The sequence below is a fragment of the Trichoderma ghanense genome, assembly GCF_004382785.1.
Source record: "Trichoderma ghanense strain CCMA-1212 chromosome Unknown scaffold_8, whole genome shotgun sequence".
Taxonomy (NCBI): domain Eukaryota; kingdom Fungi; phylum Ascomycota; class Sordariomycetes; order Hypocreales; family Hypocreaceae; genus Trichoderma; species Trichoderma ghanense.
Genome location: NW_027395671.1, coordinates 292,202 through 318,361, shown reverse-complemented (window position 1 = coordinate 318,361; position 26,160 = coordinate 292,202). Strand labels below are relative to the sequence as shown.

At 55.2% G+C, this 26,160-nt stretch overlaps 10 protein-coding genes across 10 annotated transcripts; 7 read left to right on the top strand and 3 right to left on the bottom strand.

The window, feature by feature from the left end:
- Positions 1 to 350: 350 nt before the first annotated feature.
- On the top strand, positions 351 to 743 carry CCMA1212_006726 (uncharacterized protein; the record flags this gene model as incomplete). The annotated part of the gene is made up of 1 exon (XM_073703929.1): positions 351 to 743. One exon carries the CDS (start codon positions 351 to 353, stop codon positions 741 to 743), a length of 393 nt encoding a protein of 130 aa, XP_073557310.1.
- Positions 744 to 1,038: 295 nt separating this feature from the next.
- Positions 1,039 to 2,377, top strand: CCMA1212_006725 (uncharacterized protein; the record flags this gene model as incomplete). The annotated part of the gene is made up of 4 exons (XM_073703928.1): positions 1,039 to 1,366; positions 1,481 to 1,883; positions 1,948 to 2,069; positions 2,139 to 2,377. The coding sequence occupies 4 exons, from the start codon at positions 1,039 to 1,041 to the stop codon at positions 2,375 to 2,377; spliced, it is 1,092 nt and encodes a 363-aa protein (XP_073557311.1).
- A 235-nt stretch (positions 2,378 to 2,612) lies between these two features.
- CCMA1212_006724 (uncharacterized protein) lies at positions 2,613 to 4,079 on the bottom strand (the record flags this gene model as incomplete). Its single annotated transcript, XM_073703927.1, has 3 exons — positions 3,902 to 4,079; positions 3,579 to 3,829; positions 2,613 to 3,522 (listed from the first exon to the last, which is right to left on the bottom strand). Exons 1-3 carry the CDS (start codon positions 3,977 to 3,979, stop codon positions 2,613 to 2,615), a joined length of 1,239 nt encoding a protein of 412 aa, XP_073557312.1. The 5' UTR covers positions 3,980 to 4,079.
- A 234-nt stretch (positions 4,080 to 4,313) lies between these two features.
- Positions 4,314 to 5,726, top strand: CCMA1212_006723 (uncharacterized protein; the record flags this gene model as incomplete). The annotated part of the gene is made up of 1 exon (XM_073703926.1): positions 4,314 to 5,726. One exon carries the CDS (start codon positions 4,314 to 4,316, stop codon positions 5,724 to 5,726), a length of 1,413 nt encoding a protein of 470 aa, XP_073557305.1.
- A 470-nt stretch (positions 5,727 to 6,196) lies between these two features.
- Positions 6,197 to 6,829, top strand: CCMA1212_006722 (uncharacterized protein; the record flags this gene model as incomplete). Its single annotated transcript, XM_073703925.1, has 3 exons — positions 6,197 to 6,343; positions 6,463 to 6,654; positions 6,734 to 6,829. The coding sequence occupies 3 exons, from the start codon at positions 6,197 to 6,199 to the stop codon at positions 6,827 to 6,829; spliced, it is 435 nt and encodes a 144-aa protein (XP_073557306.1).
- A 441-nt stretch (positions 6,830 to 7,270) lies between these two features.
- CCMA1212_006721 (uncharacterized protein) lies at positions 7,271 to 8,083 on the bottom strand (the record flags this gene model as incomplete). The annotated part of the gene is made up of 1 exon (XM_073703924.1): positions 7,271 to 8,083. One exon carries the CDS (start codon positions 8,081 to 8,083, stop codon positions 7,271 to 7,273), a length of 813 nt encoding a protein of 270 aa, XP_073557307.1.
- Positions 8,084 to 9,703: 1,620 nt separating this feature from the next.
- CCMA1212_006720 (uncharacterized protein) lies at positions 9,704 to 13,451 on the top strand (the record flags this gene model as incomplete). Its single annotated transcript, XM_073703923.1, has 4 exons — positions 9,704 to 11,438; positions 11,500 to 11,571; positions 11,642 to 11,674; positions 11,737 to 13,451. The coding sequence occupies 4 exons, from the start codon at positions 9,704 to 9,706 to the stop codon at positions 13,449 to 13,451; spliced, it is 3,555 nt and encodes a 1,184-aa protein (XP_073557308.1).
- A 1,473-nt stretch (positions 13,452 to 14,924) lies between these two features.
- On the top strand, positions 14,925 to 16,033 carry CCMA1212_006719 (Short chain dehydrogenase yanD; the record flags this gene model as incomplete). The annotated part of the gene is made up of 2 exons (XM_073703922.1): positions 14,925 to 15,829; positions 15,901 to 16,033. The coding sequence occupies 2 exons, from the start codon at positions 14,925 to 14,927 to the stop codon at positions 16,031 to 16,033; spliced, it is 1,038 nt and encodes a 345-aa protein (XP_073557575.1).
- An 848-nt stretch (positions 16,034 to 16,881) lies between these two features.
- Positions 16,882 to 17,391, bottom strand: CCMA1212_006718 (uncharacterized protein; the record flags this gene model as incomplete). The annotated part of the gene is made up of 2 exons (XM_073703921.1): positions 16,882 to 17,240; positions 17,319 to 17,391. The coding sequence occupies 2 exons, from the start codon at positions 17,389 to 17,391 to the stop codon at positions 16,882 to 16,884; spliced, it is 432 nt and encodes a 143-aa protein (XP_073557574.1).
- Positions 17,392 to 19,877: 2,486 nt separating this feature from the next.
- On the top strand, positions 19,878 to 25,520 carry CCMA1212_006717 (uncharacterized protein; the record flags this gene model as incomplete). The annotated part of the gene is made up of 3 exons (XM_073703920.1): positions 19,878 to 23,117; positions 23,176 to 24,136; positions 24,193 to 25,520. 3 exons carry the CDS (start codon positions 19,878 to 19,880, stop codon positions 25,518 to 25,520), a joined length of 5,529 nt encoding a protein of 1,842 aa, XP_073557571.1.
- Positions 25,521 to 26,160: the final 640 nt, after the last annotated feature.

Below are 26,160 nucleotides of genomic sequence, written 5' to 3'. Positions count from 1 at the left end.
CATCCATTGTCGGGCATCTCGGTCCTCGTGTGTTTTAATTCACCTAGCGCCTTGGGTACGCAAGCAGGCAGCATCAGACTGCTCAAAACAGCTCAACCAACTCGCTGCCCGAACATTTTCTCGGAACGAAAACAAAGCCGAAGTCGTACATCTACTCGCGCGCAGCCTCATTCTCATCGTCCCAACCATCGCCACTGAGCCCACGGAAAGCCACCCCGACTGCCAAGTCAATAGCGCCTCATGCATGTGCTCACAGCGCATCCCGCTACTCGCTGGTCAAGGCCTGGCATTAGCCCAAAGTCGGCTCAGGTCGAGGCACATTCCGTCACTCAAGTCTGCCACCTACGAAGATGGCGGCTCCATCTTCCACTTACATACACTATCACCACCACCTAAATATGCTTCTCTATCATCGCAACACCGTCGTCTCCAGCATCACCAACACAAAACCACATCACAACAACCACTCCTCTTCCCGACATCAATCATCATCGTACCATCCCTCCTCCTCCCAGCAATTCAACCTTGCAGTCCTTCTCACCAACCACCTCCGAGCCGTCCCGCGACTAGCCCAGCGCTCAAATCCTTGGCTACATCCTCAGCCGCACCACAAACCCGCACCGCCATTGGCCGCGCCTCAACAAAAAGCAAGCGGAGAGAGACACAAAGCTCAAGAGCTCACAGAGGCAATCCTCCCCCCTCACTCCCTGTCTAACTGCTTGCTGCTGTTTCGCGTCGCTTAGGCTGCATAATGGTCCCCGTCTTCCTGCGCCTCGCTTTGCCCATCTTGCCTCGTCCCCGTGATTGTGATGGCTGTTTATTGCGAACGGGGCGGCGCTAGGATTGCAAGCTGTCGTTGAGAAAAATGGCGGCTCTGCTGCATGTTCAGCTGTAGGAGCTCTGTGGTGGTTCATCGTACAAGTAAACAAAAAGCTCTCCCTCCTCGCCGCTCTCCCATTATCTGCTCTGTGTGATACCCAGTTCCCAGCATTGCTTCGTCTTGTTTCTGTCTCGTTCCAGTCCGCCAGTTCTTTCGCCATGTCTCTCGCCACTCTCCTCATCCCCATACTAGCCAGCGGCGTCCACGTAGCCGCGCAGCACATGACGCTGCCTCTCATCAACTACGACGAGGTTGTGAAAGCCATCGACCCCAACGACAAGGGCTACCAGGTCTGCACCGTCGCGGCATCCTTTGTAGCGGGCTGCGTCGCGGAGGCGGGAGGCTCCGAGGGTCTGTCGACTGCGAATCCGCTCAAGCTGGCAGCGTGTGCTTGTTGCGTTGGGACGACGGATGTGGCTCCCGTCTACAGCACTTGCGCCGACTATCTCAGCTCCGAGGCGCCCCAGCTGGGCTCGCAGATCTCCGGTGTGTACTCGTAACCATTTGCCGACTATAGCAATGCTTCAATGGGGCATCCTCCTCGCAGCGACCACCTGATGTCTGGTATATGTGGGTTCTAACGGCATCTTCACTGTCTAGCCTACGACTATCTCTATACCGTCTGCGGAGGCTCCCCCGAAGTCTGCCGCGGCCAACCCGGCGCAACAGCCACCGGAGAGCCCCCCATATCATCCGCTACGTTCCAATCCTCGAGCATCCAGTCCTCTCCTTCCAAGTCCACCCCCTCGCCGGCCTCCTCCCCGAGCAGCGTACCGGAAGAAACATCGCGCGTGACGGCAGAGGGATCGACCGTTGAGTCCACCAGGGCTTCCGCAACCGGGGCATCGGGAAGTGCTTCGAGGACGGCTTCTGGCACGGCTACGTCTCCTGTGATTACGCTTGCTACTGCGTGTATCCAGATGGTGGGCATTTTCGAGGAGTGTACGAAAGCGACGCCTGCTTTTACGGATCTGCCGCTGGGAGAGCAGGCTTACTGCTATTGGTATGATTTGACCCAGGTTCTCGTATTGCGAAAGGGCTTGAACTGACGGTATACACAAAAATAGCTGCCGTACTGCGTTGGATGGCTATCACGTTACATGGACCGATGAGATCGAGACGTATGCGAGGACTTGTCGGGACTGGGCTGTTACCATGGGCAAAGGGGAGCCCGAAACCGCTTACAGTGGTTCGTTCACCACCAAAACCTCCTATCTCTATGTGGACGTATCGTTTCAACGGCTGACATGATGTGTAGTGGCCAAAACGTTTGCTACCTACTGCGACCACTTCAGCGACGTCTGTACCATCCCGACGACCGCTTCCTCAAGTCCTACCGCGACGGATGAGCCGGGCAGCTCGACTACTACAGGGGGTCCAGTTACTGTGACTGTGACTCAGGCTGCGACTACGACGTCGGGCAATGCGGCGCCGACTGCTCGTATTGGCCTGGCGGCTGGTGTGCTTGCGGTGGCTGGCTTTGTTGCGATGGTGTAAATGATGGCTATGGAAATTGAAATGAAAGGATTAATGACGAAATGGACGTGAGCTTAGGGAGGGCCTTGGGAGTGTCGCTGTTGATACCACGATTGCTTCCACTGCGAGTACGTCAAAGGGGGGAGACCATGCTGGGTATAATGTGACCTAGTCTGCATCCATCTATATAACCGCCGAACACATCAAAAAGGGCAAATATGGAAACCGCTTGTAACGATTTCATGAGATTCTATGGCTATGTTGTCAAGTCAACACCGACCACTTTGAGTGCGTCCACAGCCCACTGAGGGTATCGCGACTTATCCTCGTAAAGTCCCGCGAAGAACTCGCGTATATACGCGGGAAATCTATCCTCAATAATCGCCTGTCGAATCTCCCTCATCAGCTGCAGCTGATACCAAACATTGTGAATCGTAAGCAGATGCGCCGCCACAGTCTCCTTGGAAGCGTTGTGGTGAACGTAAGCCCTCGTGACGCCCATCCCGTCCTCGCCCTCCCTGCAACACATGCAACCACAGCCAGGCTCGATGGGCCCAAAGTCGGTAGCGTACTTTGAGTTGCGGATGTTGAGGACGCCGCGCTTGGTAATGGCGTTTCCGAACCGGGCTGTCCTTGTCGGCCAGACGCAGTCGAACATGTCTGCTCCGAGAGCGACGCTGACGATCAGGTCTTCTGGGTAGCCGATGCCCATGACGTACCGAGGCTTGAGATCGGGCAGCAGGGCCGTACATGTCTCGACAACGCGGCAGTAGTCTGCCTTGGCTTCTCCTCCGCTGAGCCCGCCTATCGCAATGCCAGGGGTATCTCTAGCGAGCATTTCCTCGCAGCACTCTCGCCGCATCTCAAGGTCCAGTCCTCCCTGGATAATGCAGAACAGATTCTGTCTATCCGGATTCTTGTGCGCGGCGATGCACCTGTCGAGCCATCGTACGCTGCGCTCCATGGCCTCTCGCATCCGGGCTTTGTCTGGTGAGGTGGTCACCAGGACGTCGTCGAGCTGCATCATGATATCGCTGCCTATTGTGTTTTGCAGGTCTATTGAGTGTTCTGGGGTGAGGAGCATGGGTGAGCCGTCGTGAGGACTCAGGAAGCGGACGCCTTCCTCTGTGATGGTAGCGAGTTTCAGCAGGCTGACCATCTGGAAGCTGTCATGGCATGTCAGCTACCGATGTTTTCAAGCCAAGAGCTCGACTGAACTTACCCTCCACTATCTGTCAAAAGATTGTGATTCCATCCTTGCAGCTTGTGAGCACCACCAACGGCATCAAGAACCTCCTGGCCGGGCTTCAAACCCAGATGATAGGTGTTGTTCAGGCAGAGGCGACAGCCAGTATCTTCCAACTGTTCGGGAGTGATGCCCTTAAGAGAAGCCTGGGTGGCCACAGGCATGAAGACTGGTAGCTGAACGGGGCCATGAGGGAGTGTGAGGATGGAGGCGCGAGCTCGAGTTGTCTGGCTTGGAAGGGTCTCAGTCAGTATGGAGTCACATGAAGACTCAAAGTGTTTTTGAGGGATGAAACTGACTGAGCATTTGGCCACCAGTTCGAAGGTGAGAGCAGGAGCTGAGTAAATGTTGGACGCCATCCTTTTTGTCATCAGCATTATCCCCCCGTGTGATCCTTGGAAGCCCCTGGTTTGGGCCTGGAAGCGTGAGTCTGCCTCTTCTCACAGTGACTTTCTGATCCTCTGTCTGGGGGAATTTCCTACTCGACAAGGTGCGTACCTTACCCTGGAACTGCAAGAAGTTTGGCGGGGCATTTGGGGACCATGCGCCACACCCCGCCACAGCGAGGGGACTCTGGCCGGAACAACTCCGGCAATTGGAAGCAGCGCTCAACTCCAGCAACGAGAATTTGCATCCAAGTCGGCCCATTCGTATGATTGGCATCGACCCTGGCCAGGCCATTGCGCTTCCTCACGAGCTTCGACAGTCACAATGTCGGGCAGAGCCGTGTCGCCCGGGGGGGCGCTGCTGAGGACGTCGCGCATGTTCTCCATCCCCAAGCCGCTCCCCGAACCGCCGTCGACGAACCTCCATATCGGCGATCACAAGTCCGCGACAATGACGAGACCGTATCCGCAGCACCAGTCCCTCACCTCGCCGCTGGCATCACGAGAGAAGGGCGACTGGGGCCTCAAGCGCCCGTTCCCTCTCAAGTCGACCATGGCCACCTCGACGCCCTACATCCGAGTCAAGCAGGTGGACACTGTTGAGAACGTCACCAACTTTGCTTCCGCGGCCGACCATTCGCTGTCATTAGAGAAGTTCCAGGAACTGCGGGTGGCCATGTCCGTGCCGTTCAACACCGACAAGAAGTCACAGTCCTCTTCAACACGGTCGGAGCTGTGGCACAAGTCGGTCTTTGAGGAGGATATGGATTTCACAGACTTCAAGGGCGGCCGGGGAGACGACCGGAGATGGAAGTTCCAGGGCCCTTGGCTTGCGAGGATGACGGAGGGAGAGTTTGTCGAGTACCTGAACAAGAAGGTCCGCCCCAAGAGAGCACACTTCCGAGCACTTCTCAAGGAGAAGCTGGCGGACGACATCACGACAAACCAGAATAAGGCTGCGCTGGAGGCTGGTAAGCCGGCTCCTCCAAAATTCGAGGTGCGAGATATCACGGAGGCGCAGTTCACAGACTACCTGCGCGCATTGCGCAACGACCGAGTGACGTTGTATGCGCTCGTCTCCAAATTCCTCGACCTGGCACCCCTGGGACAGCCCGTCGGAATCATTCACGCCTTCTGGGCAGACCGGGACAGTCTTGCTCCCGACAGCCCCTATGGCAAATCTGGCCCGCCCCCGAGCCACCCCTCGGCCGGTATCAGCTACCTGCGGACCAGCTCATTCATGGAGAACCACCCTGTCTACGGGCCCCAGGCCAAGAGAACGCCTGCATTGGCCCGAGTGGTGTACCCCCGATCCGGTCCTATCCCTCCCAAGTTGGGCGTTGGCGGTTTCGTCGCTGACGCTCCCTCCGGAGACAACGAGTTCAACCCGAGGACGTACGGCATCGGTAGAATGTCCGTTAACAAGGGTGTTCTCAACGGCATCATGCATCTCGACACCACAACATTTGGTGGTGCCAAGGCCTACGTTGAGGCTGCGACCGCCACTGTTGATCCCAGCGGCAAGGTCGTCTTGCAGCTCCGGGAGACGGGCCCCGAGGCCCAGGTCATCGCGAGGGAGAGCAGAGGCCTTACTGAGATTTATCACGACGGCCCGACGAAGAGCTATGTTCCCAGTGAACCGGCGAGCCAGCAGCCAACCCGCGTATCAGATGAGGCTCGTCTGAACCGTGTCGCTGACGAGGTTCTGGGGGAGTCGTCCCGCTTTGATAAGTCATGAGAGGGTTAGGAGTCAGGGCGAAAGAGGGTTGGCGCTTACGAGCGCGACGGATAGAAAAGATGGGCTGCATTGAAGATTGCCTGTCGCTGTATATTAAGAAATTGCTATCAATTCTACCCGTGTATCGTTTATATAAAGCAGCACAACATGACGTGGGTTTAAAACGCTTGATGAGTTTGAGTGTCTCCTTTGATCTCCCAACTTACATCTTCAGAATCATCTGAAAATGGAATAGCTCGATCATACAACGGCGCTAACGTGGAATAGCTAGTGCACAGCTACACACAGTCCGTCATTGCGCTGCAAGGACACTCACGTGGCAGCTCACGTGCAGACTATCCGAGCCCTAATCAGTTCGGCTCCCAACCCCACCACGGCTGCTCAACCACCAAGTTTTCCTGGGATAGGAATTCCGCAACGCTTCACTCACTACCACCAGTCCTCACTACCACCACGCCAATACCGTCAAAATGGGTCGCGTTCGTACCAAGACCGTCAAGAAGTCCGCCAAGGTCATCATTGAGCGGTACTACCCCCGCCTGACCCTCGACTTCGAGACCAACAAGCGCATCTGCGATGAGATTGCCATCATTGCTTCCAAGCGCCTGCGCAACAAGGTCAGACAATACCACATCAGCACTTGATGGCCGAATTCTCGACTTTTGGAACCGGCGAAGAAACAAGGGGAAAAGAAAAAAGGGAAGACGTGTGGCTAACGGTGAGATTGGGAATACAGATTGCCGGTTACACCACCCACTTGATGAAGCGCATTCAGCGAGGACCCGTCCGTGGTATCTCCTTCAAGCTTCAGGAAGAGGAGCGTGAGCGCAAGGACCAGTTCGTCCCCGAGGTCTCCGCTCTCGACTTCTCCGAGGCTGGCCAGCTGGACGTCGACAACGAGACCAAGGACCTGCTCAAGCACCTCGGCGTATGTTCTCCCCCGACCTCGAATACTCGGAACATTATCCAGGCAGACAGGAATTGTATAACTGACCGTATCTGTGTAGTTCGACTCCATCCCCACCAACGTCATCCCCGTTTCCCAGGCTCAGGCTCCCGAGCGTGGCCAGCGACGATTCGGCGACCGCCCTCGCCGCGACTAAAAAGCTTTTTCTTTTTTTGTGGGAAATTGGGTCTCTGGTTTTGCAACATTTTGCAGGTTGGCGTCTCAGGATGGTAGCAAGTGCATAGATCTCGCACAAAAGAAAGATCTTCTACCCCACAAGGTGTCGCCGATTCTCTGATTAATTTCGAGATGACGCTTGATTGCCAAGAACCGTCCCTTTTCGTCACGCTCTTGTGTGCATGTGACTGAATGCAGGATTGCATGGAGCCGGATTTGCTATCCGCTCTTTGTCCGATTGTCCCAGCAAACCGGCTTGCATATGGCATTGGGCGAGGATATCCAACCGGGCCAGATTGCCTATGGGTATTATCGCGCCTAAACCACGTACCTTTTTCGGTCCTCAACATATGCTAAAGCCTTGATGAAAATAACAACCCAACGCCCATTTCATGCTGCCCTGTCGATTCCACCGGACTCTTCATTCCGAATCCTTCATCTCCTCCTCAGGTATCTTTGCTTTATGACCGTCAATAAGTAAATGGTCCTCTGTATTGGCATTTCCGACCTGTGAAGCCATTTCCGAAGGCGCCGTGACGTCCTTCTCCTTGAGCGTAATCTTGACCTTGTCCATGGAAGAGGTGATGCCATTAACTCCTCGTTCCATCGCCAAAGCAGCCGAGTCTCGCGCAGCCTGCCGCTGGTCGTCGAGCTTGAGCTCACCAAGCTTGCGCGCAGTCCGATCGGCCTCTGTCTCCGTAGACTTGTCCTCATCCAAGAGATCAATCTGGATGTCGGGAATTCCAGCTCGTTCCCAGGCAGCCGTCTCGTTCAGCTGGACCTTGACAAAGAGGGCTCTGCGCGCACATATCTGAGAGCACCACTTCTCAAGCTCCTTGCGCTTGACAATCTCGCCGCTGCTCGTGAGCTTCCACTCCCCGCCGCCGCCCGTCTGGCGCCTTGGTCTTGCGCACAGCGTGTAGCCGCAGAGATCGTTTACGTTGCGCTCCTCGATGAGGTCATCGTAATCTGAAGGCTGGAAGAGTCGCACGTTGGCCTTGAAGTCTGAGACGTCGGACGGGGCTGGATTCGCAGAGCTGTAGGGGGCTTCTCTGACGAGGGGGTATTCTGACAGGAGGATGACGCTGTCGAGGATCTGGCTTTCGAGGTCTTTGCGGTGCTGCAGGAGGGTGGCGTGGTGGATGGCGATTTCGCGTGCGGTTTGCTTGGAGTCGCCGGAGGGCGTGATGGAGTCTTTGAGGATGCCCTTGGGCCTGCCGGATTGATTCGCCATGGGATGCCTAGAAACCGTCTCTGCGTGCGATTCTTTGCGTGCCTCGGATTGTCTAGTTACCTAGGCACTGGATATGGACGTTGTTCGTTGAAGAATCTAGAAGCGTTGTGGTGGTGCAGAAAAAGGCAAACCTTTGGAATCCAGCCTTGGCGGCAGTTGGAGCTGCGGCCCCACTCGGATGGAAGCCAAAAGCTGCTGCCGTGCCTTGCTTCTATGGAGCGCGCTTCTGCCTGTCAGAAGATTGCTTACAGATTACAGGAGAGCTGGAGGGGTTTCTGCCTGTGGCGCCTCGGCCGGGTGAAAACATGGACCCGGTGGCGCAACGTTGGGGACGATACTATGATGGACGGGCAAATGGGCGTTAAAGTGAGGTGCTTGTCTTGTCTTGGTTGTGTAAGGCGATTGGAGTTGCGCAAGGGGAGCCTGGTCAGGAGCATGCATCGCCTTTGTCCGAATGTGAAATGCCAAACGGAAGCGATGGAACATGGAAGGCCTTACATTGTGTGCGTGTACATGTGCCACAGCCGCGGGCGCGAGGGCAGAGGAAGGCTGTGCTGTGTCGCTGGCGTTGGAGTGCGGAGGTCCGAGGAGCTGGTTTGTATCACTTGTCGGTTCGTTGTTTTGTCAGATTCAATGCTGCGAGTTGCCAAGGTGGTGCCGAGAATTGGAGGCTTCAGAATCAGAAACCAAGGGCAATCCCCTTGCATTGACCGCATGGCGATGGAAATAGAAATGTGATCTCGCATACCTGGCCTAGCACGTTTCGTGTTGTGCAGGGCCAGGTTCAGATGCGCCGGATTGCCTGTAACATCGCTCCACTGCAGCCTGGAGGCGTTTAAGAAGCTCCATCACGGATATGATTACTTTGTGCTGTAGATATTTGAAGACTCGATAGAAAAGCACCTGTCAAGTCTTGTCTGCCGGTTTGTTTGTCCAAGGTACCAAGGCGTCTTCTCGCTGAATGGACAGCCGCCTGCCAGCTTCCACAGCCGCCCAAGTGACGAATGCGGCACATCCTCGGTACCGGTACCTGAGGCGACAAACCATTGACCCTTTTTGCTGCAACCACTGTCTGGCCGCTCCGCCACCGTCCACGTACCCGTTAGCACATCCGGGCGGTCCTCCACGTACTGCTACTTGAGACATCGTCCTCATCATTGCCCTGTGGCCGCCGCCTGTCATTGTCATGGTGCGCTGACGTCGACACTTCGACTCGCTCTCACACACACTCACGCTCACACTCAGCAAAAGCACTGCAAGCCAGAGATCCACCGCGTCTCACAGCCTCTCTTGCGCCGTTTTCCATCCATCCTTTGCCCCCTCGTCCCCGTTTGCTTTGTTTCTGCCGCACACCGAGGCTCGCCAGCTCCAGACTCGCTGCTCGTCTGCGTCGTGGGCTGAAACCGCCGCTTGGCCAGCGATTACGCGACGGCCATCCCCCTCACCCAGTGCCTCCCCACGTTTTACCACAGCCACTCACCGGCTGACCAAGGGAACGGCTTCTCTAGCGCCCCCACAGGCGACGACAACCTCCTCCTCCTTCAAAGCCTCCAACCCGCCCTGGAAAGCTGTTCTGGGCTGGAGTCCAGCAACTGCCGCCGCCCGTAACGACCACCCGCAATGGCCGCCCTGTTCCGCGTCAAGGCGCTGTACGAGTACTCGTCGCCGCACGAGGACGACCTCAACTTCCCCGCCGGCCAGGTCATTGCCGTCACGGACGAGGATGACGCCGACTGGTACGGCGGCGAGTACGTCGACGACGCCGGCGTCAAGAGGGAGGGCATCTTCCCCCGCAACTTTGTCGAGAAGTTCGAGCCCGTGGCGCCCCCGCGACCCGTGAGGAAGCAGAAGCAGGAGCCCGACGCCGCCGCTGCTCCCGCTGCTCCCCCTCCGGAGGCTCCCGCCGACGACGCGGCTGCGCGATCGACACCGCCGCCCGGAGACGTGGCCTCAGAGCTGTCCCCGAAACGAGTCGCGGAGCCCGTCAAGCATACCCAGCCGGCAGAGCCTCCCGCTCCCGCTGCCGCTCCTGTGCCCGTGCCCGCGCCCGCGCCTGCTGCCGCTCCGGTACCCCCGCCAGCAGCAGCTCCTGCGCCAGTCCCCGTGCCTCTGCCAACCTCGCCCAAGCCTGCTGACGCTCCCGCCTCGACTGCTTCAGCTGCCGGTGCTCCGAAACCCAAGGTCGCCCCTCCGCCGGTGTCCGAGAAGCCCAGCTCCTTTAAAGACCGCATTGCAGCGTTCAACAAGTCAGCCGCACCCCCCATTGCGCCCTTTAAGCCCAGCGGCCTCAGCGGCGCTGGATCATCGGGCTTTATCAAGAAGCCATTCGTGGCCCCGCCCCCGAGCCGAAATGCATTCGTTCCTCCTCCTCGCGAGGCCCCCGCGGCCAGAGTCTACCGACGAGAAGAAGATCCCGAGATCAAGGAGCAGGTGGCCGAGACCCAGGGACAAGCTGAGAAGGCCGGCCTGATTGCTCCCGAAGCTCAGAAAGAGGATGAAGAAGACCAGCCCAAACCCACCAGCCTCAAGGAGCGCATTGCTCTTCTCCAGAAGCAGCAGATGGAGCAGGCACAACGCCATGCTGACGCATTGTCCAAGAAGGAGAAGCCGAAGAAGCCGCCGCCACCTAAGAAGCGCGTGGATTCGCAAGCTTCTGTTCCTCCTGAGGCAGCCGAAGGGTCTGAGGCGCCCGAACGAAAATCCACCGATGAGGCTGCCCCGAGGGCCTCGCTGGAAGCCACTCCTTCTGAGCCGGCTCCCCTACCACCCCGAGCCCCGCCCGAACCTAGTGCGACGGAGACTGCTGCCGAGGAGGCTGCTAATGGTGCAGCTGCAGAAGTGGAAGCTGATGACGCTGCCTCGCGACGACTTTCTTCTGCTGCTCCAGCTGCTCCAGCTGCTCCCGCTGTTCCCGCTGCTGACGTAGAACAGCCAGTGACAGAGGAAACAGTGAGGGAAGACGAAGAGGAGGAGGAGGAGGAGGAGGAAGAGGAGGAAGAAATTGACCCGGAAGTCAAGCGCAGAGAGGAGCTGCGGGCACGCATGGCCAAGATGAGCGGTGGAATGGGTTTCCACGGCATGTTTGGTGCCCCAGCGCCGCCGCTGGGAGGTGGTCTCCCGAAGAAAAAGACACCCAAGCCGCCCACAAAGTCTGCCGTCACGCGGGAAGAGGATGTCACTCCACCACCGCGCGCTCCTCCTGTTCCCACCATGATGGCACTCCCGGGCATGGGCCTTCCAGTTAAGCCCGCCGTAGAGACAGGAAAGACTGATGAGCCAGAGGCTGAACAAGCACAGAAGTCCGAAGAGGGAGATGCTACCCCTGTTGCGGCCGCCTCCTCGCAACCTGAAGAAGGTAAGCGTCTATGGACATGAAACATTTCATCATCTCGGCTTTGCTTGCTAACTCTCGGTAGCCTCTGCCGAACACAGAGCACCACCGCCTGTACCCCAAGAAGACTTCTCTGCCCCTCCCGTTCCCTCAGCGAGTATGTCTAGACATGGCCCCTGCACCATGATGGCACCATGATAGTGCATATGATACTGACATTTGCAAAGCTCGGCCGCCCCCCCCTCCCGTTCCTGCTGGAGGTATGTGAACCTAATAGCCTACCTGCAGATAGTTGACATGCTAATCTCGCATTGCTGTCCAGCTCGTTCGCCCCCACCTCCTCCCCCAGCTGCCGCTGCTATCAGCACAGCTACAGAGGGATCCGAATCTGACGATGAACTCTCCAATGGGGCCCGTGAGGGCGATGAGTCGGCGGCTTCTGTGTTGAGATCTCCGATCCAACCACCCGCTCAGTCGTTCGAGGCATCGCTTCCTCCGCAATCGCCGCCCCGGCCCGGTGCGTTCTCGCCAACCTCTCCTACCAGCAAGCGTGCTAGCAGACCCCCACCTCCTGTACCGGGAGCTGCGTCCATGCTTGCTGCGGTTACATCTCGCCCACCACCGCCTCCACCACCCAGTGCACCAATTCGACGACCTACGGCCGAATTTGGAGTTGCCTCGCCGACTAGGCCTCCGCAGGCCGGGGAGGAGATTGGGGAGGCGACGGAGTATGAAGGTGACTATGATACGGATATTGCCTCGTCTGTTCCTCACAAGGATGCCTTGGCGGCGAATGATCAAGAGTCTAGCCTGGAAGAGAGCAGCCTTCAGTCGCCATTCACCGATGTGCCGCCGGACGCGCCCCCTCCGATCCCGAGTGCCTCGACGCCGAGAGCACCTCCTCCACCCGTGCCTCAGTCTCCGCCTCTCCCGAGGAGATCTAACGATCTATCGCGATCCGTTCCGATCCTGCCGCCTCCGGCCCCTCCGCCTAAGCTGGCCTCTCCTACGTCGGAGGAGAGCCACGATGCTCTGTTCATCTCCAATGCGACTGCGCCTAAACCACAGGATGCTGCGGAATCTCCGATTGTAGAAGAGCCGACTGCTCTCTCATTCGAAGAGTCCAGAGCCGTTTCGCCGCCTGATCGAAGGGTCCCGCCTCCGATTGGTGCGCGCCCGCGAACCTCTGCAGACATGCCTAGGCCCAGTCTCAGCGCTCCCAGGAGATCAATTGATCACCACCGCCCGTCGATGGACTCTGGCTTTATCGCGGGAGATATTGATTTGGCTGTGCAAAGCGGTTGGTGGAAGCAGTCGAACCAGGTCCCTCCCGTCCTCCAGGGCAGAAAGGACATTTACTTTGAGTGCGATGAGTCAACCACAACGAATCAAGGCGAGAAGACGATTATCAGTAGAGAAACCTTCATCCTGTTCCAAGATTACTCGCAGACGATTCTTACGGCCCGCTACGATCCCTACGACCCCTCAAATGTCGAGCTAGAGCAACGACACGAGGGTCCTCCCAAGGCGATGCGACAAGACCAGATGGAGGAGGCCCATGACACTTTTGGACGACGCATCATTGCATCTGCCAGTGCCAAGAAGGATCAAGTCGTCGGCGACGGTACCGCGGCGAGCTTTGTTTTGGAAATGATTCGACCGCTAGAGGATGCCCTGCTGCCTATTAGCACTAGATCGTACGGTGCCCTCGTCTACGCCAACATGGCCAATGCTTCCACCCAGCAGCACGATGTCATCCGCCCCGGCGACATCATCACCATCCGCAACGCCAAGTTCCAAGGGAAGCACGGGCCCATGCATGCCAAGTACACCAGCGAGGTTGGCAAGCCAGACCACGTCGGCATCGTCGCCGAGTGGGATGGCACCAAGAAGAAGGTGAGGGCTTGGGAGCAAGGCAGAGACGGCAAGAAGGTGAAGCAAGAGAGCTACAAGCTAGATGACCTGCGGAGCGGTGAGGTCAAGATCTGGCGCGTGGTCTCTCGCAGCTGGGTCGGCTGGCAGAAGAAGCTCTCTTAGTGGTACCGGAGCTACGAGTCGCCTGCCGGTCGGAGCTTTTGGTCTTGAGAAGGGGAGTATAAAAGAAGGAGATGGTAGGAGGGCATCTGGGATGCAAATTAATCTCATATCATAGCACGACAGCTTTGGCGTTTTTCGTCGGACTGTGTGTGTTTCATTGAAGAGCGCAATGCATGTTTGGCTCTTCTTTTCTTCCCTTTTATGCCAAACATGTACTTTGCCTGCTTTTGTACGTTTATGCATTCTGTCATATAATCTTCCACTTAGATGTTTGACTTGTTTTCTGACTCGAGAGCGTCATGTTGTGTTTTGCTTGTGATTATTGGCTACCGACGGCGAGCATTGAGTATGGTTTGAGTGAAGATGCTTCTGTGTGTGTGATGGCTGGTTTACCCCTTGCATATACGGTTGCGTATGATTCGACGGATATGATTGCCTTGGCGGTCGCGTGAAGAGAGGGTGTGTTGCATTACAGGGAGGACAGGGGGGGAGGATGAAATAAGCGTATCTGGGCTACCTAGTAATATTCCACGTAAGAAGTGGTGTGCCTGACGGGGTGCGCCTACGTAGGTATTCTTATAAAACAGTGTCTCAGGTGCCACGCCTTGTGCTGATTGTTTGATGTGATGGCGGCCATTGTAGGGATTTGGGGGGTGTTGAGTGTCTTGGGGATGTCTTGGTCCGGTGTTACGTAGATGATGCGGTGTGATGGGCTGTGATGCGATCTCGCCTTTGTTTGAGTTGCTTCGATTTACATGAGGTGATTGTTGGTTTTATGATTAGGCGAGTACCTACGTATGGATGGTTGTTCTCGTGATGTGGTGGGAGGTGAAGCAATCAGGTACCGCTCAGCTGCACTTATACCTATGCTGCCTTACTCTGTTGATCGTTTTCAAGATATTACTGCAAAAAAAGTTTGGTTTTTAGGCACACAACCAGGTATGCGTATGCCTCGACATGCATAACCGCGTTCTTCAGAAGGTGAGAAATTGATCACCGTAGCACGACAGAGCAGAATTGGTCGGCTTACGAAGAACCTCAGCGGAGATGATAGTGGTACAGAACGAGGTTACATGCAAGATTGACGCAGGGCAGAGCGCCTTTGCGTACTCCCTTGACTGCCTGAGCAGGCTGCTTTACTCAGTCGTCATCTCAAGGGGGCCAGATGCGGGATCGACTAAGCCTGGCGGGTTGGGGATGTCCCTCTCGAGGGGCGGATTGGATGGAGGGATGGGGGGGGATGTTGTCTTGTTTGATGAGCTTGGCGTGTGACCTGACCTTGGGAGAAACATGACGGGAGATGGACTTTCTCTGGCCTTGATCTCTTTCTTTTTTTCCTTTTCTTCTTCTTCTTCTTGTTCCTTCTCTTTTCTCCGTTGAGCCTGGTATTACCCTCTCTGAAGGGTAGTTGATAAGGCGTGATCCTGCTTGCTTGATCCTCTCCAAGGCCATCATCTTCATACGGTCCTCAAGATGCCCGCCGACTCAACAGCGCCCACCAAGGCCCTGGCCGACTTCTTCCCCAACCAGCGCAAGAACCTCCCCATCGCGCTCACCACCGAAGACGTCAAGGGCAAGACGTACATCGTCACCGGCGCCACGGGCGGCATCGGCTATGAGCTCGCCAAGCACCTCGTCCGCCTCGAAGCGGCCAGAGTCATCATTGGCGCGCGCAACGAAGAGCGCGGCAAGGCGGCCAAGGCGACCATCGAGGGCGACGCCGGGCGTAAAGACGTCGTCGAGATCTGGCCGCTGGACCTCGCCTCGTACGAGTCCGTCAAGGCGTTTGGCAAGAGGATCGAGACGGCGGAGAGGATCGACGCGCTTGTTTTGAATGCGGGCGTTTCGCATGCCGGGTGGCAGGTCAAGGAGGGCAATGAGGCGAATCTCACGGTGAACTTTATTGCTAATTACCTGCTTGCCTTCATGGCGCTGCCGCATATGCAGGCTGTTGCGAAGACGCATGGGATCACGCCTCGTCTTGTGGTTGTCGGATCGATGGGCGCGTTCTTTGCGGGGGAGAGCATCAAGAAGTTTCCCTCTGAGGGCATCTTGGATGATCTTAATGATAGGGCCAAGTGGGAGAGCGACTTTACGAACCGGTACTCGGTGACGAAGTTGCTTCAGCACATGGCTGCGCGGCAGCTTGCTTCTCTGCGGCCCGTGTCTGACGTGGGTATCGTTGTGAATGTGGTCGATCCTGGGTTTTGCAAGACGGGGCTGAATAAGGAGTTGAGCGTTTGGACGAGGGCGAAGGCGTGGTTGGCAAAGGTTACGCTGGGACGGAGCGCGGAGATGGGGAGCAGGACTTTGGTGCATGGCGTGAAGGTTGGGGAGGAGAGTCATGGCAAGTATTTGACTTCTTGCGAGATTCGAGAGTGAGTTTCCTTTTTTCTTGCGGTGGTTGCGCTGAGGGTGATGGCTTGATACTGATGTTTTCATTTTTTAGGGATCATATTCCGGAGTGGGTGACTAATGAGGCTGGGCAGGCGATTCAGAAGCAGATATGGGATGAGCTTCTCGCGAAGTTGGATAAGATTAAGCCTGGCTTGCCTTCTCGTGTCATTGTCGATTGGGCGTGAATCGTGGGTTTCTCTTATACGGCTTGCGTTGAGGAGTTCGCTGTGTTGGCACCGTGGTGTGCGAAGGCTGCTAGCATCTGACAGGGTTTAGTACACGATGCGTGAGATAATGGTACCGTGTCGATTGGATATGCACACATAATTCTGGGAATTGTTTTTCAGTCGATCTTTTCAAGTATTGGTGCAGCTGTGCAGGGACTTCAAGTTGTTTGTGATGATGTAGATGCTGACAAGGGGGAGTCGAGGTGGATGCAAGATGTGCGAGTCTTGGTAAGATGGGCTTGCGTCTGTATCGACATATCAACATGTGCAGCTATTGCAACTCTATGCGTACAACTGCATTACCCCTTATCGTTCACTAGCTCGACTAACTTGTAGAGTACTCACGATGCCTCTATCTCATGACGGTAGCTGCTATGATACTCAAACTTCTTGACCATTTGCTCTTCCCATGATCTTGTCTCCATGAGGCAAGATTGCGTCGCCAACCACCAGTCATTGGCATCACGGCTCGTCAAGTAGTCCAAAACACATTGAATACCTATCCGAGACAGACGACTCGTCATCAACCAACCCCGTCTGGAACATTTGGTGATCATCCAAATCATAGCCCAAACAGCCACCACAATAATCGACCCTTCCAACCCAACTGCAATATGACCAATAATATCATCGTCGGCTTTCTTCGAGCCATACGGCAGCTCTCCTGCATCAGGAAACTCAATTGGCTTCTCGATCTCAGGATCCTCGTCATCTATCTTGGAGCACAACCCATCGCAGCCATGACAAGATTTGCTCCAGAGACAGTTGTTTTCAGGGGCGCGGATGTCGCAAGGCACTTTGACGACCTACATGGGGAAGCACTGCTGGTTGACAAAGGTGTCGTATACTTGCGAGAGGCAGTATTTTCCGTCAGCCCACCGAGTGATGGCCAACCGGGAGGCCTTGCGCCATGTTGGCGTGGTTTGCATGGGCCTTTGAGATGCCCATCTTATCCACGGTCCGGAACTCTGGGCAGTCAGGCCGTCTCCGTGAACGTCGTAGATGCGGAATTCATCGTCGGGATTGATGGTTGACCTGCCGGAGCAAGCCTCGGTCTTGCAAAACTTGGACTTTCCAAACTTTCGACCCTCATCTACGACATCATATTGACCTCCCATGCCAGATCCAAACAGGCCATGGTTTAGTTTGAAGAGGTACCATTTTCCTGTATCCCGATTCATCAGTACTAGCTACCAACTTCAGAACTATGAAGCATAGAAGAAGCTTCTCTAGAAATGCTTACCTTCACGGAGGCCCAATTCGCAGGCTGGTGCAGGAGTTGTAACTTGACAGACACCACTAGCGTCCTCGACCATGTCCGGGGGGACAGACGCACTCGCCGTCGACCAACCATGATCTTGCCGAGGCTGCCACAAACAACCCCCTTGGAAAACTGATCTGGGGAGCAACATCTGTGGCCAGCTTTGTCCGATCCTAGTAGATGGTGTTTCGCGTCACAGCAATCGTAGGAGGCAGGATCATTGCCTTGAGGGCAACATGCGACATGGGCTCCCTGATCATTCTGTGTGAGGATGAAGGAAGCCAAAGCAAGGTGAAAGACAGAAGCCCCAAGAATTAGGATACTGAGGCAGAATGGCTTCATTTTGTTGTTGTTCTGGCCGCAGTTGTCGATATTCTCTCGGAGGACTCCGCTGGTATTAGGTAGAATGATGGATTGGCGAGTCGTCAAGCAACGAGCGTTGGTGAAGGTTTGATCGCTCGTATTGGCCAAGTTTCAGAGTCTTTTCCCCAAGAGTCTTTCGAAACTTCCTCCTGTTGCCCGTAGCACCTAAGCATGCATGATTGGTCCATTCTAGTCCATCTGCAAACGGCTGCTCTCGCGGGAGTTTCTGCCAGCTGCCGCCACGGCAGTCTGCTCTGCACGTGACGTTCCATGACCGTCTTCAAAAGGTCAATTCACTTCGTTTAAGATGATTGCTTGGAACTAAAGGGACTCATCTGTAAAAGTCTGAAGCTGTAAGGGTTTGAAGCTGTATTCTTTTTCCCCATCTGCCATTCATGAGTCGCTGACTGAGACGACAATACGCTGGCGCAGCAGAGAGCATGTCATGTCGTTACTAGAAGCTATGCTAGGAAGAACTTGTCTTGGATATATAGCCATAGCCCCTCCAAGAAGTCACTTGAATAGGTTCTTCCTGGGTCTTTCAAACATTCCGTCGGATTGGGGTTCAAAGAGGATGTATTGAGCCTTTGATTGTTACGTGGATCAAATGTGTCAATATTGCACAGAGTGAGGAGACGCTGGATTATTCTGCAGTGGGTTCTCAACTGCAAGGGTTCTGCCTTGCACTAAAGACTTGCAAACCGATGATTTAGAATCAACCAGATTTTACGCATCATTACAAGCAATTTCTTTCTCTTGGGTAGATACTAACTTGATATCTAGAGTGGGATGAAGCTCCGACTGTGGCGATTGCCGGCCGATACATATACTTCTAGGTAGGTTTCCGCTGTTGATGGAATACGTTATGAACGGATGTTGTCAAATGTTGTCATCTACCAATGAGCATCCAACCACGCAAGAGACTAAGGAATCTGATCGAATCAAACCCCAAAGGATTCCGGAATAAGCTGTCGTCATCTCCTTTCGCACAAAGTTTACCGTAAAGGTTAACTGACGTCGGCAGATCCCCGAGGGACGCGCAACCCTCCCGCAGTAGTCTGGGGATTGAGGCGGTGCAGGAGGAGGACGTTATGAAGTGGCTGAGCGGCATTGTGGGAGTTGATTGTGGGAATCAAGCACGAAAATGGGTGCCAAGGGCAGATGGAAAGGAACATGATTGGATTGAATGTATGTAATTGATAATCGGGGTGTCTTGGGAGAAACTTTGATATTGTTTCAATAGCGAATGCAGTATCACAAGGATACGTAAGGTGGTAGTGGTCGTTTGCACAGTCTCAACCCGTCTTGCCACCACACTGAGCATCATGATGCCACAAACGGACCTAAAGAGGACGCTAGAATGACAATTGCCGGCACACAGCTAACGCAGTAACCCGTATGAGTGTTGTGGACAGAACTGGTGGCCAGGCTGGTAGATCAAGACTTGGACGTGCAAGTTGATGCAGGTGGTGATACCAGGTGGTCGAGTGTTCATGTCGAGTCAACTACAAGTACATGGGTATCTTGGTGCTTCTCTTCTACCCTTGTTTGCACAAGCACACTTCTACTTGTAATAGAATTTTACCTATTTATAGTGCCTCCTCTACATCCCAGGATTGCATCTCCAATCGGATGCTGTTTACATGAGGTGCTGCTGTCTCTCCTCTTTCCAGGCCTGTCAACAACCTGGGCTGCCTCTTTTGGCGCTCCAGCTGCTAGCGGATTAGGGGAGCAGCAGCGCTAGAGCCGCTAGAGCCACTAACAAGCCGCTAGAGCTGCTGTCGCGGCAAGCGCCCGCCCCCACAAGTAGCTGAACTGCCTGACGGAACTGGAGCTGAGACAGGCATGACGGGGCACCTCGAGAGGCGGGATCCAGGAACCGCGAACCAGCAACGTCGGGCTGAAGCGCATCCATTGGCACCTGCTGCTTTGCTTCTTTTCCTTTCACAAACAATCAGCATCTTCTCCACTACATCACCAAACTCACGCTTACTGTATCATTCGCTCAACCATACCTATGCCCAGCTAAAGTTCGACTCGCTCCGTTGAGCATCGCGCATTCCTCGCTGCGACAACCACCGCAGCTGAGACCTCGACGGTTCACAGTGAACACCAAATGCCGGCGCCACGGGCCTAAAGGTACCACTACTGATCATCAGCCGGCATTGACAAGCAAACATGCCTTCGTTCACCCCCAACGAGCGCGAGCGCAGGATCCTGCAACTGTCTCAGCAATGGGGCATCGTCCTCCCGCCCGTTCCTCCTCCGCTGTCGCGGCCCATGCAGCCGCCCTCGTTCCGCACGCCTGCCGACGACGAAGTGGCTGAAGCTCTCGTCCAGCAGCGGGCGGCTGAATCGGCAAAGGCTCGTCCCAAGAGCGGCCTCAGAGGGGCCTTTTCTTCGAACAGCCTCAAGAAGGGCAAGGCTGTGGATGTCAAGGATGTGCTCGACGTCCTGGGGCAGTGGATCGACAATGTCGGCTCACCGGGCGTCGCCGAGGCCCTCATCCTCAAGCTGACGGCCGCCGGCGTGGACCTGGCGGGCTCGCAGCAGCAAAAGAGCGGCATCCTGAGCAGGAGGAAGAGCCTGGACAGCTTTGAGGGCCGCTCGCAGCTGCTGAGGTCTGCCGTGGAGAGAAACATGTCGGACATGGTCCGCGTCCTGCTCCCTCACGCCGACTCACTTGCGCTCGATGCATCTCTTACCATTGCTATTCGAAACGGCAATGCCCAGATCGTCGAAAATCTGCTGAGGTACGGCGCCAACGCCTCGCGCCTGACCGAGACACAAACGGCCTTTCGCCATGCATGTTCCAACCATGGAATGTCCGGCATCGTTAGCCTGGTGCTTCAGTCCGATGGACGACCCCCTGCTGCCCTGATATCGGACGCCATGATTGATGCCGCGAGGGCAGGTAACTTACAGACCGTTCTCTATCTCAGCCGCTCCACAGCGGATGGGAATCATAGGCACGCCGAGGCCCTGAGGCAAGCAGTTGAACTGGGTCGGAAGGACATTGCAGTGGCCATCATCATGGGAAACCTGCCACCACAGCGGCCAGGGCTGGACAACGCCTTTCAAGCTGCCTTTGAGCACCCGTCGATGAACCCAGACCTCAAACTCGAGCTGGCAGAGCTCTTGCTTTGTGCCGGCGCCGGAGGGGATTTTCTGTCCCAAGCACTCGAGCTTTCATGCGAAACCCAGTTCTACGACATGGCCAACCTGCTGGCCTTGTACGGCGCTTCTATAGAGTATAACGATGCCTCGATGCTGAAAGGTGCTATTGCCCGTGGGCAGCTAGATTTGGTCAACTCACTTCTCCACGAGCGAACGGCCCTGAGCCCCCCGGCTGCGTCAAGTTGCGTCTCAGCCATTCCGAAGCAGGCTGCCTTCGAAGTGCGCTACTCGTTGCTGACTCTGCTGTTGAAGAAGGGGGCCAACGGTGAGGCGCTACATGAAGCTCTCATTGATGCCGTTGAGGCAGGAGATGCAGATTCGGTCGAGCTGCTTCTCAAAACTCACTTTCCAACGACGCATGCCAATGGACACAAGCCCGTGATCAGTGGGCGTCATGCCGTTGCATCTGTCGATCATCACAATGGGAGAGCCCTGAGCGCCGCAGTCATGCAATCGAATGTCGAGATGACGAGGCAACTTTTGGCAGCACGACCGTCGGCTGAGACACTGACAGCCGTCTTTCCGCTTGCCATGAGGTTGTCCGGCACAGACCGCTACCAAATGGTGGAACAGTTTCTGAGACATAAGCTACCTGCCTCTACTCTGCACGCCGCTCTTCAGGACGCCATCGGTGAAGACATATCCAAGCGAGATGAAGCACTCGTTGGCCTGCTGCTACAGCGGGATGCGGACATAAACTTCAACAATGGCGCCGGCCTAGCTCCTCTCATTGCACAGAAAGATGTCCGCCTTCTGATGCCTCTACTGAAGAAGGTAACTCCACAGACCGCAGCCGCGAGAACATACGATGCTATGCGAGTCGATGATCACAGGACGAGATTCGAAATCATGACATCCCTGCTCATTGCGGGCGCCTCCGCCGGCGTGGTCGAAGTTGCCACGGCACTATCAGAGACCCTGACCGAAAAGCCTGTCGACATGTCGCTCCTTTCGCTGCTTCTCCAGAAAGGTTATGCCGATGTTAATGCTCTGGGTGGAGTAGTCGTCGAAAAAGCGGTGCTCAACCCCGATCCCAAGGTGCTTGAACTGGTCTTTAGTCTGGGAAAGCCCACAAGTCAGTCGGTAACCAAAGCACTGCAAACACTTGCCTCGACAACCCCATCCGACGGCAAGACCTGGAAGCTGCGAGTATTATTACTGAGATCTGATCGCAAGGAAGACTTGGATAGCTTTCTTGCTCAGGAAGTGCAGTTCCTTGCTCAAAACAGGGGTCATGGTCAGAAACAGTTGCCACTCACTGCTCTTGAGTTGTTGCTGGAATCCGGGGCCGATCCGAATGCATACAAAGCCGCAGCCTTGTGCCACGCAGTTATGGGAGGCAACATCCACATCGTTGATCTATTGTTCGGGCCACAATGCCGCTTAAATCAAGCTTCTCTGCGACTCGCGCTCCCTCATGCCTTGCGGCTGCAAGACCCTATGAACAGGCTGACGTTGACCAAGAGGCTTCTGGAGGCTGCAATACCGCCACAGGAGGTCAACCAGGCATTGATCCATGCGATCAAGGCTTACCCCGAGGATTTTGGCCTTATACGGACCTTGGCTAGCAAGGCCGACGCTTCAGACGGCGAAGCCTTGTCCCTTGCCATATCCAAAGAGTCCGTGGACGTGACTGACATTTTGCTTCAAGTCTCCAATCACTCGGTCAGCAGCCGCAGCTTGGCATTGACTCGAGCGATGGAAATCAAGAATCGCCCAAGCCGAAATACCCTGTGCCAACGCTTGTTGGCATATGAGATATCATCGACAGCGGCATCAAACGCTCTGCTGGTTGCCGCCCGTGAGGGCGATGTCAAGCTGGGCGACATTCTCATGTCCCACGGCGCGAGCATGTCGGAGAATAATGGCCAAGCCGTCATCGAAGCATGCCGTGGGGGCTCCGTGGAAGTGCTCAAGGTTCTCTTGGGAACGGATATGCAAGTGCACAATGCGACTCTCGAGGAGGGTTTTCAAGCGGCTACTGAGGTCCGGGACTTGAGCAAGCGGGCCATGATCTTTGAGCTGCTCCTGGGTAAGGGATTCAGGGGTGAGCTTGTGGATGCGCAGCTGGAAACGGCAGCAAGATATGGGCAAGATGGCCAGGCAATTCTAAGAGTATTGCTCGTTGCCGGTGCGGATCCGAATTATACCAATGGCGAAGCTGTTGTTGCGGCCACCAGAAGCGCCTTTATCGAAAACCTGGAGCTCCTCCTTGGTCTCTGGGACGAGGGTGATAGCCAGGTGAGAGATAGAGAGGCTGCTCTCTCTTGTCTTGCGTGAAGCTAACATGGTCCTGTAGAAGAAAGTCTCGCCTCCTACATTAATCCGGGCACTTAAGGCGTGCTGGAGCCTGAATCGTGACATTCGGTATCATATAATCGGCGATCTTATGAAGGCCGACTTACCTGTGGCGGAAGATTTACACATTGCTCTAAACGACGCAGTAAACGAGGAACATCCCGAGGAGAGGCTGGTGAAGCTTCTGTTGGACTACGGCGCTTCGCCCTCGGCCAACGGATGCAGGACCTTGGTCGATGCTGTACAGAAGTCTCTCTCCTCGGTGTTGGCTCTCCTATTGGATATTGAGATTCCGCAGCACGACATCGACATGGCGTTTAACAACTCATTCAAAGCCGACAATTTTGATGCTTGGTTTACGCGGTCCGGTTTGGAAACGGCGCAGATGCTGCTGACCAAGGGGGCAAAGGGCGACGCTCTCAGCGAAGCCCTCGTTCAAGTAATGAAGAGTGCCAATTCCAACGCGGAGCTTGCTGATGACTTTTTCGACGTCCTCACCTCTCATGGTCCTAATGTCGACTATCAAAACGGAGAGCCATTACGGCTTGCGGCATCGCAAGCAAATGTCGAGTGGACGCACAGGCTCCTTGCGTGTCACCCATCCACAGAGACACTCACGTTTGCGTTCCACTGCATATTTGACACTGCACTTTCTCAGGACCAAGTGTTGGATCTGTTCCAGATGTTTGCAGAATATCACGAGGGAGATGTTCGACTTGACGTCATGGCCGCGCGTGCTGGCTCCATGCCGGTGCTTGGGAGAGCCATATCTCAGTATCCGCGCTCCTCGACCATTTTGACGACGCTGTTGGATGCAGGCTACTATCATGACCAGTCCATGCTATACAAGCTTCACGAAGAGATTGAGGAGGAAGAGGAGATGACACTGCTCACATGGGCCATTGCCCAGCCGCAAAAGAAAGTCAGCTCGAATCTAATTCAGGTCTTGGTAGAGCGTGGAGGTTAGTGTATCACGATAAACAAGATGCTGATAGAAGGTTACTGACAATCAATGTAGCCAAGGTCAACGTCGCCACCAAGCTGTCGGGAACGACTCCTTTAATGCTAGCTGTTCGAGAACGTCGGCCCGATATCGTCAAGTTGCTTCTACTAGAAGGAGCTGATGTAGATGCCATGGACTTTCTTGGAAGAACTCCAATGGCCATGGTTTCCCATTTGGGCGGCGATGTTGCCATCAAAATCATGTCTACTCTGCTTGCCGCAGAACCTTCCAAGGACGACGGTTCATTACACAACGCCGCTCGAGATCTCAACCTTACGGCGGTCACAGTCCTCATAGAAGCAGGCCACGATCCCGACTTTCCCAGCCCCCTTCACAACGGTCGCAGCGCCCTCGGAGAGGTTTGCTTGCACGGAGCAGATGGTGAAGAGATGACGCCTGAGCGGGAACGAAAGATGCAAAAAGTCATGACATTCTTGGTTGAGAAGGCCAAATGCGATCTCACCATCAAGCTGGATGGCAAGTCCATGCTGTACCTTTGCTTTGAGGCAGCAGATCCAGTATCGACAACACGCGCCTTTTTGAAAAGCGGAATGTGGAAGTTCGTCAACAAGCCATTCAACCAGTATGCAGACGAAACGTTTGTGTATTCGCCGACAATGTACGTCAACAAGATCATGACGTCGTCCGATGCTCGTGATGAACTCCTTACTGTTCTTCGCGCCAACCGCGCCACGGATGTGTTTTATGCCAAGGAAGGCACTCAGCCAGAGGGAGCCGTCGGATTACCGGAGGATATAGAAGTACGAGAGCGTCTCCGCAAAGCTCGCTCGGAGCGGCTTGCGGAAGAATCTCAGGACTTTGCCGTTGCATTAGCCAGGAAGAAAGAGCTGGCATCTGTCGAGCAGCAGATACAGTCACAGAAGGCGGAAATGGAGGATGCTCGTCGCAGGAGATTACAATCTGAGGACCTCGCTACAGTCCGCTCCAAGGCTCAGCTGGAGGAGAGCCTCGCAAACGATGCCTTTAGACGACGTCTTTCAGAACAGCGCGCCGTGACGGAGGCCACACTGGCGAGTTCGAGGGCCATGGCGGCGTCTGAGCTCGAGGCGGAAGAGGCGAGGCAGCGAAAGGCGCTGGAGTGGGAGAACAAGCTCAACGCGGAGCGGGCAGGCAACGCGCGCGCGCTGATTGAGATGCGCATCGGCGAGAGGGAGGAGCTGGAGCGCATCGACGTGGCGTCTGAGCAGCGGATCCAGAGGAGGCTGGAGGCGCAGAGGAGGTTGGTGGAGAGCCAGGAGAAGCTGGCGCGGAGGCTGGGGGATTCGCCTTTGTCGTCGGCGGATGCGAGGAGGCAGATTGGGTATGTTACTGAGTTGAATTAGGGGGTTTTTCTCACTGGTTTGTCAAAGGAGTTTGTGTTGACTTTTTGGTCGTGCTGGTAGGGATGGGAGGTTTTGATTGTGATGCTTTGTGGATTGGCTTTGGTTGGATTGGGTTGGATCAAGCGGGCGTTGGTTTGTGAGTATGATTTATGACTGGGCGTAAACCGTCAAGACACAATTCACCGCTTTTTGTGCTCTATGCTAATCTGGCTACATGATGCCATGGTTGTTTTTTCGAGAGTGGCTATCCAGCATGCCGGTGAATCCATATATACATGCCCCTATTCATGCTACTATTCTAACGAATGGGATGGAAAAGAAGGTCTGCTTTCTGATACGATCGCTTGATACAGCTAGACCTACTGTATGCTTCAAATTCCAGTGAACATCAATATAGGCTAGCTTTTTTTTTACTCCGCGGCATTACACAGAGGATGCTGGTTAGCCACTCCCTATTGCAGATAGTGAAAGAATATCGACCGTGAAGCCATTGGATCTGGCAAGAGGTTGCTGGTGTAAGTGCTGGGGATGAGCTGGTGGGTACATTTCCCGTTTGAACTCAAGGGCAGCGAGAGGGCGTAAAATTGCTGCTGTCCGCTCATCAAGGCGTAATAACACGGTTCGCGTCTCTTCACATTTT